The 15,306-nt window shown below is 42.0% G+C and overlaps 1 protein-coding gene across 1 annotated transcript in view; it reads right to left on the minus strand.

Moving 5' to 3' along the window:
* The window catches only part of RFX4 (regulatory factor X4), a 98,771-nt gene that overhangs the window by 5,932 nt on the left and 77,533 nt on the right, over positions 1-15,306 (minus strand). The window contains exons 16-17 of the mRNA XM_054839741.1: positions 10,995-11,157; positions 6,298-6,436 (exon numbers count right to left, since the gene is read on the minus strand). Coding sequence (XP_054695716.1) covers positions 6,298-6,436; positions 10,995-11,157 — 302 coding nt within the window. The remainder of the gene's footprint in view (positions 1-6,297; positions 6,437-10,994; positions 11,158-15,306) is intronic.

Below are 15,306 nucleotides of genomic sequence, written 5' to 3' on the forward strand. Positions count from 1 at the left end.
ACATTCTAACAATCTCAAGTCTGTTATGAAGCCATACAGTTAGGAACAATGATTTTTGTTGCATGGGTGGGATTTGGATAGCAATTTTTTCTTTTCTGTCATTACTAGCAGTTTGATGACAGAGTGGTTATTGGGAAGGGTATATTATTCTTACTGCACTGATATTGTCATGAGCTTATACTGTGTATGTGCTGGAAGGACAAGAACTTTTCCCCCTTTTTTTTTTTTTTTTTTGTGAAGTAGATGGGCCAGGACAACATGAATGGACACTAAAGCATGGGCTTTTCTGGGAGAGGATTTCTTTGGCTCCTCCACTGTAACAAAAACCAGTTACTTCCAGTACTGCCCCCATGTAAATCCTGTAGAGGCATGTGAAGGGAAGTGAAGATGTGGTTGGGTAGAATTGTGGCATGCAGCATTGCACAGAGAAACCAAGTGGTGCTGCAACTCATAGGGCTTTTCTGGGAAGTTATGCGAGACCACTGCAGTCCTCAGAGCAGTTTAGGAGAGTCAGATGCTCCTTAAAGCTCCTTTAACTATGGCCCCAGTACTGTGCTCTGTGCCTCCGAGAGGTGCAAACCCAATCTACCACATGACAGCTGATTGTACTACTGCAGCATTTTCCAGACTGGTTTGTTCTGTCCAGACCATAGAAGTAAACTATGCTCTTCATAAACCAAATCTCTCAACAGCAAAACAGCAGTGCAAGCACTGGCTGATACAAATGTGCTCCTCCCAGTCCCAGAAGCTGATTAGTGCCTCTTGAGGGCAGAGCGCCAGTTCAGATAGGTGACCCTGGCTGTGCTCCTGAGTGCAACAGGAGATAGCTTGAAAGCAGAAAAAAAAGCTTGTCTTTAAGGTGGGAACTGCATCTCAAGGAACAAAAAGGGAAACACTGCTATGCCACGTCTATGACTCTCTGTTAAGTACCTCCACCTGAGATACACCATTTGGAGGTGGATGCTCCATTTTGGAAGTGCAAAGGAAGAAAAGGTAAAACAAGGCTGTGTGCAGCATGGGGTCTAGGAGTGCTTCCCAGATCTGGGAGCTTCTTGACTGAGTCCCTCCTACCTACTCTGAGATCAGGTTTGCACAGAAAGGCTGGAGGGCAGCTGCAGCTCCAGTAGGTTCCCTGATCAGCACAATTGAGAGAACAGGACGTTCGCATGCTCCCCAGGCTACGCCCACCCTGCAGTGCACTTGTAGTCTTTAGATAACTCCTGTTTATAGAGCATCCATCATAAGAGAAACTAAACAGATGGTAACTCTAAGTCTGGAAAAAGAGATGACAGGTGGTGGCATTGTGAAGGGGTTACCTTTGAAAGGGGTGTCTCTTTGCTAAACTCAACATAGGTTGATAAGAATGCTCAGAGGCTTTTAGACAGAGTTGTTGCCTATTTTCTACCCTGGCACGTGGTACATAAAACTGCAGAGAACTGATGAAACATAATGGCAGTATAGATGTGTTTAGGTACCCACACAGTCCCCTTCTATATGATGATGGAGTAGCATCATAGGATTCTATGCAGTTCTGCACTATGGCTTAGAGAATTAGGTAGTAACAAATCAATCTGTAGATAATTTTTCTTTATTTGTGTGCCAGGCTCCTGGCCAGTAAGCCAAGTCAAGAAATGAGCAATCAGGCCTGGAGTTACAAGGAAGAAACTGTTCTGAGAACTATTCACAGATGCTAATGAAAGAAAAAAAATTCGGATTAAGACCAAGGTTTGAACAGACTGTCCCTGTCAACAAAAAGACTTTTAGCCATCAGTGGGAATTAGTCAGCCTATGCTGCCAGAAGTAACCAGTTTTAGGCTTATGCTGGGCGATTAGCTGCAGATATTACTTCAGCAGAACATTTACTCCTCTATAAAGTTTTTTACAAGCTATCTCCTCCATTTTTTTTCCTTCTTGTCCATCTGAGAGCCACTGATCTTTATGAAACTATGAGCTACTTACAAAATTTGTGTTTAGCCCAAAGTCACAAGACACCACATTCCTCTGTGAGCCAAGGTAAGCTCCAAGACTGTCTCATAAGTGGGAGATAACAGTAACCTCAAAGGCTCTCACCAGTCTCTTACAGTACAGGGTGTGAATGAGCATGCAGCTGTGACACATGGTACTTCAGCGGTATCAACCTTAGCAACTATTGCTGTCTTATTTCCTCTAACACTAGGGGATTCAAATTATCCAGAAGCCTCCCACTGACATGGATTTGCCACTGGTCAGGTGAATTAGGCTTGGCTTGGGACCCCCACCTGCACTTTTCAAGAGTTATACATAGTACAAAATCTTTGGCTGTGTGACTTCTTTCCCAACACAGCCCCACTGTAAGGATTCCAATGACAAAACCACAGTAGATGTTCTAAAATTAATACAATGCAACCATCATTGTATGGTCAGGTTGGGATCAACATGCTACATGTCGGCAAATAGAATTTAAAAGGTGACTCATTCCCTTCCCCTTTCCCAGCTGTACAGTTCCCCACTTCCACCAAATAAAATTTATTCCCTCCATTCCCCTTCCTCCAGTTCCACGTTTTTTGTTGATGGTCTGTAAATAGTATCTGTGAAATGATCCACCTTAAAGTTCTACTAAACAAACAAAAAAATCAAAATCACAGTGCTCTGTTTTTCTTCAGGAACATGTCTCTGGGATAGAAAATAGCCTCAAAATAGCAGATCTGATAAAACATGGAGTATGTTGCTCTCTTCCACAGAAGGAGGTTGGACATGGTGTTCTTTGAGACCAAAATAGTAATTTATAGCTGCAACCTAAACCCCACCTCAATTACATGTCACCTGTTTCAGCTCAGACTCCTGTCTGGGACAAGGTCTCTCTCTGAATCCATGTTGGTAGAGGAGAACTTACTCCACATACAGATTTTTTTTCTTAGGAATTAATCCCTAGACACTATCCTAAAGAGCATGATAGAATATTAGCTAAAGTTGAGCCAGAGTTCTATATTTGGACTGAATATAGATTATAACAAAGAGCTCTTTTGAAGAGTTATGGTCAATGCCTCCTCAGCTGATTATATTACCACAGCCATACACAGTGCAACTCCTCCAGTTTCAGTATAGTGGCAGCTGTTTATATATTCACTGAAAATTTGGCTTCCTGTATTTTGATTTTGCAATGTCATGAGTCCTATTGCAATTCCTTGCACCATGTTCCCCTCAGAAAGTCTGCTAGAGAAAGAGTAGAATCATAGAATCATAGTATTCAAGTAACTTCTTACTAGGAACATCTTATGAACTTTTTTGGTTAAAAGTAGCTAAGAAAGGACTTATCATCAGGGCAGGCATTTTACATAAGCTCACTTAGCTTTAAAAAGAATGTCAGCAAATTCCATATTAAACTGTTCAAGACATTTAGATTTTTGAAAGTAAGGTTTCAGTTTGTAGCTCCTTTCAATACAGAATGAGCACATTGATAGGGTTTTGTTAGCTGTGTCGTGCTGTGAGATTCCATCTCAGTTTACAAGCAGCATGAGAAAAACATGCTAAATACAAATTGAAATAATTTTGCTCTGAGGTGTGATCATTGAATTGTAGCTGTTCTTCATGTATGTTCAGGACAGTTCAAGAACTATCAAGAGAGGAAGAAATGATCTGACATCTGCACTTGTAGAGACAGCCTACTACAGTATGAAAAATATTTGCATGATATTAATATCTGTTACTGTTTCCATATAACATGTTAACCAGGACATGAGTAAACTAAGAATGTGTTGATCTTGATTTGCTTTATTTATTTCCTGCTTAACTTGTGCTGCCTATGTCAGTGTGACAGACAGTTGTCAGAGGGTAGAAACTCCTTGTATGGGTGATAACATTTCTAAACAGTAAAAGCCTAATTCTCTGTTTTACACATAGATTAGAATTAAATCTGGCCAGGGATAAAAAGGGCAACAAGGAAAGCTTCTATAGGTACATCAGTGATAAAAGGAAGACTAGGGAAAATGTCGGCCCTCTCCAGAAAGAAATGGCAGACCTGGTTGCATGGAATATGGAGAAGGCTGAGGTAGAACTGGCAGATGTAATTGCTAAGCCACTATCCATCATATCTGAGAAGTCATGGCAGTCCAGTGAAGTTCCCGCTGACTGGAAAAGGGGAAACATAACCCCCATCTTTTAGAAAGGGAAAAAAGGAAGACCTGGAGAACTACAGGCCAGTCAGTCTCACCTCTGCGCCCAGCAAGATCATGGAGCAGATCCTCCTGGAAACTGTGCTCAGGCACATGGAAAATAAGGAGGTGATCAGTGACAGCTGACATGGCTTCACTAAGGGCAAATCGTTCCTGACAAATGTGGTGGCCTTCTACGACGGGCTTACAGCATTGGTGGGTAAGGGAAGAGCAACCGATGTCATCTACCTGGACTTGTGCAATGCATTTGACACTGTCCCACATGACATCTTTGTCTCTAAATTGGAGAGACATGGATTTGATGGATGGGCCACTCAGTGGATAAGGAATTGGCTGGATGGTCACACTCAAAGAATTGCACTCAATGGCTCGATCTCCAAGTGAAGATTTTTTACAAGGGCATGCAGTGAAGTGATAGGATAAGGTGTAATGGCTTTAAACTGAAAGAGGGTAGATTTAGATTAGATATAAGGAAGAAATTCTTTACTGTGAGGGTGGTGAAACACTGGAACAAGTTGCCCAGAGAAGTTGTGGATGCCCCATCCCTGGAAGTGTTCAAGGCCAGGTTGGATGGGGCTTTGGGCAACCTGCTCCAGTGGAGGGTGTACCCGCCCATGGCAGGGGAGTTGGAACTAGATGACCTCTGAGGTCCCTTCCAACCCAAACCATTCTATGATTCTATGATTCATGGCCTTACAGACCATTTCATAACCAGCACTCATGGATTTTCTGCAGTAAAGGATAAGAGAGTAAAGAAAATTAGTGAGACAATTTTAAGTCAAAAAGTGATGCATTCTGGAAAAAAGTCTTGAGATAAAAGGGTATGGCCTGTATTGAAAAAACAATTAATATAAACATCACAGGACACTGTACTTAAATGTACGCTCACTGTTCCTACTGAAGATACAGGAGCTGCAACAACCCTCAAACAAATCATGACACCTCATGTAGTCTGATGCACCAGGTGCTACAGAAATGGATGAGAAGTTGCAGACTTGTTCTTTCCATAAGCTAGGGAGCCATTCTCAAGCTGGTCCAAATGAGCATATTGGGTTTGCATAGGACAATCCTTCCAGCAGATCTCAAAAAGCTTTAAGGAGATCAATAATATTATTTTTATCTTACAGCTAGGGAAAATGATGCATAAAAAAGAGAAATGACTACTCTGAGATCACCCGGCAGACTGATGCCAAAGACCAGAATGAGATGCAGGTATTGTGTGTTCTAGTCCAAAGCACTGTCAAATTCACATCTTTGCATCTGCTATGAAACTTTTGCAGTCCAGTGACAATAGTTAAGCATGGTAGTCCCTAATATACTTGTATAAATTTCCAGTAGATAAAGCATAAAAGGTGCCATGTGGCTGGAATACCCGAGTGCCATCTCCTCCTACCTGTACCTGCCTTTTGTAAATCTTCCAGCAGAGAGCCCAGAGAGCAGCTTCCTACACTGGGGAAGCACTAGGTGCATGATTTACTAAAGCCCTCCTATGGTGGCGCTACTTTTGAACTGTTGCCAAATATCATCTTCACACTTAATCTGTGCTGGTTCCTACTGGCTCAGTCTTGTGAAGGGAAATAGTCCTGTAATAGTTACTGACATAATTCCTCAGCATTATAGTAGGATACTATAGCATACAGATTACTCTTTGCAGTGGGTTACTGAAATTATTCAAAGTATATGCACAACTCAATTTTGGCAGATTCCTAAACATAATGTATTCTCAAAAGCAGAAGCCCCAGAAGAATTCACTATAACCTCTGTATCTTCTTTCAACTATATGAAAACCACTTTTATTTCTTGTTAGGAATCTCTTCCTGTTCCCAACACATAAGAAACATACAACTAATTATATTCATTTTTGGTTTAGCTACTACTTAACACAGAAACACTTTCTGTGATCCATACTGCTGGATTTTGGAGTTAGTACTTTAAATTCACAGTCTAAAGCTACTTCTGATAAAAGAATCTCCACCAAAATGAACAGATATATAGGTAATGTTAGAAAAGAAAATAAATAGGGACTATCACTGACTAGACTGATGACAGCTTATTGATTCAGACAGCTAATATGCTGATAAATTTACATACACAACGTTACTTAAAATGTTATAGCAAGCATTCACAAATAATAAATTCAACTTACCTGTGAAGAGCTTCTGTGGTAAGCTGAGTAGTGAAGTGGTCCAGAAATAGCAGTATCATGTGATAAGGATGGATACTGACTCTGCATTGGATGGGGATGCTGGTTGCTATAGCTACCATAGTTGTAACTTCCTGTGTATCTAAAATCCATTAAAAAAACCACTATTTAGTATGCATAATAATTGTATTGCCACTAATAATTCTGTAACTTTTGAGACACAGAGTTGCACTTTTTTGCATAGGAGAATGATATTTTAAATAACCTTTTTTTTAATTAAAAAAAGGTATTTCCCAGCTCAGCTGGGAAGCAGCTGCCACTTAGTGAAACGATGTGTTCAGCACAACAACGGAGAGACTCAGCATGTTTCTCTGACTAGTTTTAAATTGCAGAGTCATTTGTGCACTTTCTAAGGAAAAAGTGTCTTTCCCCTTTATTATTATTTTATTGCCATGTTCCTAGTAAATGGCTATTCAGCCTGAGGAAGTATGGTAAGATTTGACCTAAAGAACTACACTATGGAGTTCAGCTATCTCCTTGCACCGGGGTCAGATGTTCCTTTTTTTGGGAGGGAGAGAGATGTATTAATTTGCATTTGAAGCATACAACATACAGCTTTAGCACAGCTGGCTCAAGAATAGAGTGGGATCTGAGGTTGCTAGTTTCTTTTTTTTATCCCAACCCCTTGTCTAGGGACAGCCAGGGGTAAAGAAGGGAGCAGTTTCCTTAGGTATAAGGAAGTGCAGGCATAAGAAACTGCAAGAAATTTGCAGTCCTCAAATCACCTACCAAAGGCAAGAGATTCCTTTAGGAATAATTAATTCTCACACATATGCACATATATGTATTATATATACACTGCTTTACTGTGGTCTGTTCCAATTCTTGCATCCTGCCTAGCTCCCAAACCTCCCTGCTGCCCTATTTCTGCCTCTACCAGGCAATCATGCTGCTGGATAGGAGAGATATTCCATATCTCCATATCAAGGTTTTTCCAGTGAGGGCTTAGCAGTGACATTTGAACAGAAATCCAAACCTAACCGCATCCAAGAGGGAAGGAGATGCAGGGTTCCCTTGTGTAATACCCTAATATAAGCCTCTAAGGGGAAGCCTTGCAGGAGCAGCATGCTGCACCTACCATTTGGGGACAACCACCACTATTTCTGAAATTCACTCTGCCCAAGCTTAAGCACCTAACTCAAGAGTTAGACATCTGTCATAAAATGAACTAGTCATCTATATGTCTAACTGTACCTTCTTTCCAGCACAGCCGTTACTTTTAAAGACACAGGGTGAATGAAGACGTCACAGCTCCCTTTTGCATTGAAACTAAAAGGTTAAATTATTCAGTAAGTGGGAGACCAATTTGCTCTGCTCTTCAGAAGGAACTCCAGTCTACCTTTCCTTTACCTCAAACAACCCTAAAAAAAGAAGCTATCCGATCAGGATAGATGCAACAGGAGAGAGATGTGATTGCAGCCTAGCAGATTTTTGTTTGTTTATGTTTAAACAGAATTTCTTGTATTTGTGCCCATTGCCTCTTGTCCTGTCACTAAATACCACTGAGAAGAATCTGTCTCCATCTTCTTTATATCCTCCACCAGGTATTTATAGACATTGATAAGGCCCTCCCTGAGCCTTCTCTGCCTGACGCTAACCATCATCATCATTGAATCATCCTAGAATCACTCTAGAATCATCATAGAATGGTTTGAGTTGGAAGGGACCTTAAAGATCATCTAGTTCCAACCCTCCTGCCATCAGCAGGGACACCCTCCACCACAGCAGGTTGCCCAAAGCCCCATCCAACCTGGCCTTGAACTCTTCCAGGGAGGGGACATCCACAACTTCTCTGGGCAATCTGTTCCAGTGCTTCACCACCTTCATCATAAAAAATTTCTTCCTTATATCTAATCTACCCTCTTTCAGTTTAAAGCCATCACCCCTTGTCCTATCACTACATGCCCTTGTAAACAGTCCCTCTCCAGCTTTCTTGTAGGCCCCCTTCAGGTACTGGAAGGCTGCGGTAAGGTCTCCCTGGAGCCTTCTCTTCCCCAGGCTGAACAACCCCAACTCTCTCAGCCTGTCTTCATAAGAGAGGTGCTCCAGCCCTCTCATCATCTTTGTGGCCCTCCTCTGGACTCACTCTAACAGCATCATGTCCTCCTTATGTTGGGGACTGCCCTACAGCTGAACACAGTACTCCAGGTGGGGTCTCATGAGAGCGGAGTAGAGGGGGAGAATCACTTCCCTGGACCTGCTGGTCACGCTTCTTTTGATGCAGCCCAGGATACGATTGGCTTTCCGGGCTACAGGCACACATTGTCAGGTCATGTTGAGCTTCTCATCCACCAACATCCCTAAGTCCTTCTCCTCAGAGCTGCTCTCAATTCATTCTCCACCTAACCTGTAGTTGTGCTCGTGATTGCCCTGATCCACGTGCATGACCTTGCACTTGGCCTTGTTGAACTTCATGAGGTTTGCATGGGCCCACCTCTCAAGCCTGTCAGGGTCCCTCTGGATTGCATCCCTTCCCTCCAGCGTGGGAATACCAACTGCACCACACAGCTTGGTATTGTTGGCAAACTCGCTGAGGATGCACTCAATCCCACTCTCCATGTTGCCAACAAAGATGTTAAACCGTGCTGGTCCCAGTACCGACCCCTGAGGAACGCCACTCGTCACCGTTCTCCACTTGGACATTGATCCATTGACCGTAACTCTTTGAGTGTGACTATCCAGCCAATTCCTTATCCATCGAGTGGCCCATCCATCAAATCCATGTCTCTCCAATTTAGAGACAAAGATGTCATGTGGGACAGTGTCAAATGCATTGCACAAGTCCAGGTAGATGACATCGGTTGCTCTTCCCTTACCCACCAATGCTGTAAGCCCGTCGTAGAAGGCCACCACATTTGTCAGGAACGATTTGCCCTTAGTGAAGCCATGTCAGCTGTCACTGATCACCTCCTTATTTTCCATGTGCGTGAGCACAGTTTCCAGGAGGATCTGCTCCATGATCTTGCTGGGCGCAGAGGTGAGACTGACTGGCCTGCAGTTCTCCAGGTCTTCCTTTTTTCCCTTTCTAAAAGATGGGGGTTATGTTTCCCCTTTTCCAGTCAGCGGGAACTTTACTGGACTGCCATGACTTCTCAGATATGATGGATAGTGGCTTAGCAACTTCATCTACCAGTTCCTTCAGGACCCACGGATGCATTGCATCAGGTCCCATTGACCTCAGCCTTTTCTATATCCTGGGTGACCAGGTCTGCCATTTCCTTCTGGAGAGGGCCGACATTTTCCCTAGTCTTCCTTTTATCACTGACGTACCTATAGAAGCTTTTCTTGTTGCCCTTGATGTCCCTGGCCAAATTTAATTCTATCAGGGCTTTAGCTTTCCTAACCTGATACCTGGCTGCTTGGACAATTGGCACCTCTCATTGGCTCCTCTGTCACTTGGAGAAGGAAGTTATCATCAATGCATTCCAGGAACATCCTGGATTGCTTATGCCCTGCTATGTTGTCCGTCCAACAGATATGAGGGTGATTGAAGTCCCCCATGAGGACCAGGTCTTGTGAACATGAGGCCGCTCCTATCTGTCTATAGAGGGCCTCCTCTGCTTTGTCTTCTTGGTCGGGTGGCCTGTAGCAGACCCCTACTATAATGTACCCTGACCCTGCCCTCCCTTTAATCCTGACCTGTCAGCTCTTGGTTGGCTCCTCATCCATCCCAGGCAGAGCTCTGTGCACTCGAGCTGGTCATTGACATAGAGGGTGACACCCTCTCCTCTTCTCCCCTGCCTGTCCTTCCTAAAGAGCTGTAACCTTCCATTCCAATACTCCAGTCATACGAGCCATCCCATCACATCTTGGTGATGGCAATGAGATCATAGCCCTGCAGGCATGCACACATCTCTAACTCCTCTTGTTTATTCCCCATGCTATGTGCATTAGCATAGAGGCATTTAAGTTGGGCCCCAGTGAAGGTGACTTGCTGGCTGGAGTGGCTGGAATTCCTTTGTGCTGCACTTCAGGTGCTGTCCTGCTGACCCGTGATCCTTCTCCCAGCTCTGGGCATCTATTGCTGGCATTGACATCAAACTGGTAAGAATGGGATGGATTGACGTTCCCCTCCCCCAGCAACTTTAGTTAAAAGCTAAATCCTAGCTCTCTCAGCCTGCCTTTGTATGACAGATGCTCCAGTCCTGTAATCATCCAAGTGGCCCTTTTCTGGACTTACTCCAGTGTGCCTGTGACTGTCTTGTACTGAGGAGCACAGAATTGGATCCAGTGCTCCAGATGTGGTCTCAACAGTGCTGAGCAGAGGAGAAGGATCACCTCTCCTGAGACATGGTATAGTAGGGTTGTTCTTTGGGCACATCTAGCCTTTGGGATAGAACATGGCACAGGAAAACAGGAATCAGAGAACAAATCTACTGAAGCCTTCTCTTTTATAAAATATTCTCCAAGCCTACTGTGTTTTTAAATACAATTAAATGAGATTATAAAACTGAGACATAATATGATCATACAACAGTAACGACAGCTGAAGAACAATAATATCAGCATCTTTGCAATACAGACTTACTACATCAAGAAACAGATTTCACTGCCTTTCCAAAAAAACCCCCACACAACCCTAAGCATAATTTAATACAAAAACCACAAAAAAACCCCCAAGACACTGGGAAGTGACTTACCCATGTTCTTCTCTGTGGGGATAAACAGGTATCCGGTGCGTGACAGATGATGATGGTACATGTGGACTTCTCATGCAGGGCAGCTGTTGGGAATTTTCGGCAGGTGACCCAGCAGCTGTTGTCACAGTGTAGGTGAGTGACCACGTATAGGATTGCATTGCTCCTGCAGACAAACAGGCATTAAAGGAATACAGCTAACATGGGCTGTTGTTCACAGAGGTGTTATGCTTTGAGATGGTTACAGGAAAGCAACCTAATAGGCACTGATATTGGAAACAGCATAAACCAAAGTGAACAAAACAGTTATGTCTCTGAGGCATAAATAAAAATACAAATTGATTAGCTGGAGTGTACAAAGATCCAGAGGTAAGAGACATATCTGGAATAGCTCAGACTGTGAACTTTCAGTGTGGTATTATAATTTGAGGCTATGATTTTTCAGAAAAACTGGGATAGGATCTAGAAATGGAGGAACACCAGTGCTAATATTTCTCAGGCATGAGGCACCAAACCTTGAGATCTCTCTCACATGCAGTGGGCTGCTGGCCTGTTTAGCTCTGAGGCTGATCAGGCCTGCAGTGAGGCAGGAAGTATGATCTGAACAATGAAGGATTAGGGGAAAAAAAAGGGTGTTATGCAAATAAATTCCTTGAATCCTTTTGCAGTTTGTATCTGTTCCACCCAACTAGGTACCATCCTTCATAGTGGCAACATAGTGGTAGATCTCCAAATTATAACAAATGTATAGACAGAAATAGCCTAGCCACTTTCTTCCCACAAATAATGTTTCTTCTTTCAAGGCGGCAGGGACTGGACTTAATTTATTTTTTCATGTAGAGCATTTTTGGGAAGAGCAAAGCAAAGGAGTGGGTTTTCCATTTTGCTTGGAAGGTGCTGAGTTTTTTAATCATCCTGATCCCTTCCAGGCAGGAACTCCAGATTCATGAGCCAGCTGCTGAGAAACCTTTGTCCTTTGCACACACCCCTTTCACTCAGGAGGCTGACAGATCCATTGTTCCAGTATAACATAGCTCTTGCTGGAGGTCATGACCATACTGGCTGAGATTACCCTGCAAATGAGGACCAGAACACTGAATTTAACCCAATGCGAACACTAGTTTGGGGGTCTCTGGGCACTCTTGACTCTTTTTCAGTAGCTAAAAGGAATTGCAGGAGGTGACTCTTTTTTTTTTTCAGTGTGGATTCTAGGACTTCCTGTAGTATGAAAGGGCCTAATTCAGAGGGGGAAGTGATTGTATTACCAGGTCTGTGTCCACTCTGTGGCTTTGGGGAATGAAAAGCCTATATCTCAGATGTGCACAATTTTCTTCAGGTGTGTGTGATTATATTTGGCAAAATCAGACAAATAATTTTTTGAAGTGGGAAGTGTTAATTCTATGTGTGAGTGAAAGCTTTCCGACCTTCACAAGGTAAAAATACCAGTTTGAAATAATCCAGCAGGGTGTGATTTGGTGCTCTTACAGTAGAGACATCCTTGGATGTGTTACGACCGAGGATATTTGTGCTAGGCCTATTTTCACATGCCTACATTTTCTGTCACTGACTCTTGAATTTTCAGTCTTTCATGTCCTCCCATTGAAGAGGACCATTGAGATCCCTGAGACCAAAGAGGAGGCATACACGTTTGAGCTAGTACATTGGTGCTACTGTGGCTATGAGCAGTCATGGTTCCTTGAGCTGAGGAAAAGTGTTTAAGGAAGCCTACCTTCACTAGAAAATACAGTTGATGTGGAAGAGGCCAAAACTATTTATGTAGTCACCAAATAGCTTCAGTTGAAAACAAGAGAAAAACTTTTTGAAAATATCAACAACTTGTCTCCAGAATATTTTGGTGAAACATTTTAATTTCAAAAAGTCAACATATTTTCCTAGTGTTATTTTCCAAAAGAAAATGTGAAACTTCATTTCAAAACAGGCCTAAATTCAAAATGCAAAAGCAAAGAGAAAAGAAAGAAAAGAAGGACAACAAAGATGGTGAAAACCTCCAAATACTTTCTTTTAGGTAACAATAGTGGGTTTTTTCACTTTTTCATTTTTTAAATTCACCATAAAACAAAGGTTTTACATTGACCTGATTTTATTTTTCCAAGAAAAAATTTGGCCATTGAGCCAAAAATCTCATGACCTTCCTAGCTCTAACAAGAAGCGGTACTAACAGAGCCAAAAAATTCTTTGTGTTTTACCAAATATGGTTAATTTGACTGGCCTCAGCCATTGTGACACTCTCCTTTTCTTTTGTTTTTTTTGGGTTTGTTGTTTTTTTGTTTTTTTTAAATAGTAGGGATCTTATCTCGGACTGAGGAGAATTAGTCAGTCCAGGAAAGCAAGTTGTTTCATGTGCTCCCTGTGGGAAGTCAGACTCCTTCAATGAAAGGACTTGGCTACTCCTGGCATTCAAGTCTAACTGGCAGCTACCTCAGTTCAATTTTAAAATAAACGTTTAGGGTGTGACATGCTTTGTGCCTGTCCAGACAACACAGAAACAAATACAGAGAATAGGTCTTGCACTGGAAGAGTTGCAAACATTTAATTTTCCTAACCAAGAATTGTCCCCAGTGCTACAGGATAGTATTTCACACAGCTGCTCTAGGAAATACTCACTTTCTTTTGAAGGTTATGGTTTAGAAGCAAATGTATGTTGGGTTTTACTCTGCATTTACAGAGTGACAGAAAGCTGTCCAAATATTTTTTTCAGGATGTTCTTGGGAATCTACAGTTGCCTCACTTCTCTTTGCCTTTGTGGAAGGGATGGCATTATTTTTAGTGACCTAGTCACAAAGACAGAGAGGAAGGACAGAAAAAGACAACAGATTTGCAGACGTGTGTATGTATATATCAGGTCAGCCAGGATACTGCCAACATTGTGGTGGGTGGAAAAGGAGGAATGGGATAAGTCTGAAAGTTTTTCATAGTTAGCTTTTTAATACCCGCCTATGTCCCAGCCCTATATGATTAATTTCCTCAGCTGGCTGCAGAATTGAACTCCAGGAGATGAAGTCTCTTAGATATGACTGAACCCAACTGAACTGCTTTCTGAAATAAGCAAAAACAATAGTGATTGAGCAACATTTTGCTCTGCTTTGTGTTCTGAACATGCAGGGTTTGATTAAAATAGGGAAGTTTGTTTATTATCACTCCTTTTTCTTTTCTCTTTTAACAAAAAAAAAAATTATTTTGAGGATACTAAGAGGCCATCTGACCTGGAGGACAGCCAAATATAAATGGAACTGCTATCAGTCTAACAACAGCCCTGCTGTCATTGGTGCCATCATGTACACCAGTGCAGAAAGAAACAAGAATTGCTTCATCATGCTGCATTTTATGTTTGCTTTATGCTGACCATGACCACCCAGGTACAAGCAAGACACTCGCATCACTGTATGTTATATCTGATAGTAAGCAATTCTGTCAATCTCAAACAATCAGAAATCTGGAGTCAGACCCCCATTCTGCTTCCACACAACAAAGAGATTATCTTAACTATCAGCTTTAGAAAAAACTCAAACCCTTCCATTTGGAAGGAGAGAAATGCCTTCTGAAATTGGAACCATTGACTTCTACACTCTGCAGCTATGAAAATTCAACTCTGATTGTTGAACAAAAGCTGATGTTCTCATATATTCATATGAGTCCAGGAGCTGAAGCTTTAGGAAAAAAACTCGTTCTACTCACACACACAAATAAGAGAGGTGGCAGCTCTGTGCAAGTATCTCCTGTGCCAGGTTCCCAGAACTTTAATACCTAGCTTAGACTTGGAAGAACAGTGACCTTAAATGACCACTGCTGACCTGAAGAATTATTTCACACATACATTTCTTGAAACTAAAAAGTAAACTGCATAGATTATTTTACTAACATATAAGGAACCACTTACAATTCAGAGTTCATTTCAGGTTGTCTAAAACCCATTGCATTGGCAAATGAGTAATCACAGCTTTAAGAGGGGCTTTAAGAGAGAATAGCATAGTCAGCCATATAGCTATCACTTTTATTACAATATTGTTGCAGTTTGAACAATCATTAATCTATCCTTTGTGATTTAGAAAGGATGGAGACTAATTATCCTTTTAAATGTCTAGTAACTTAACAAAAAGTTTTAAATAAAATGTTAGCTGAGCCATGCCAGATGCTCTACCATGGAATGTTATATATAGGATTTACCTTTCTTTTCCTCGGTATCATGTAATTGCAACAGTTTAATTTGCTGGTTTTGTGCTGACCACTGACTGAAGGAAAAAAGTTTAATAGTTAACTTTTATTGCTAATGCCTCAAGCAAAAAAGAGTTAATGA

This window comes from Grus americana, chromosome 1 (genome assembly GCF_028858705.1).
Source record: "Grus americana isolate bGruAme1 chromosome 1, bGruAme1.mat, whole genome shotgun sequence".
Taxonomy (NCBI): Eukaryota; Metazoa; Chordata; class Aves; order Gruiformes; family Gruidae; genus Grus; species Grus americana.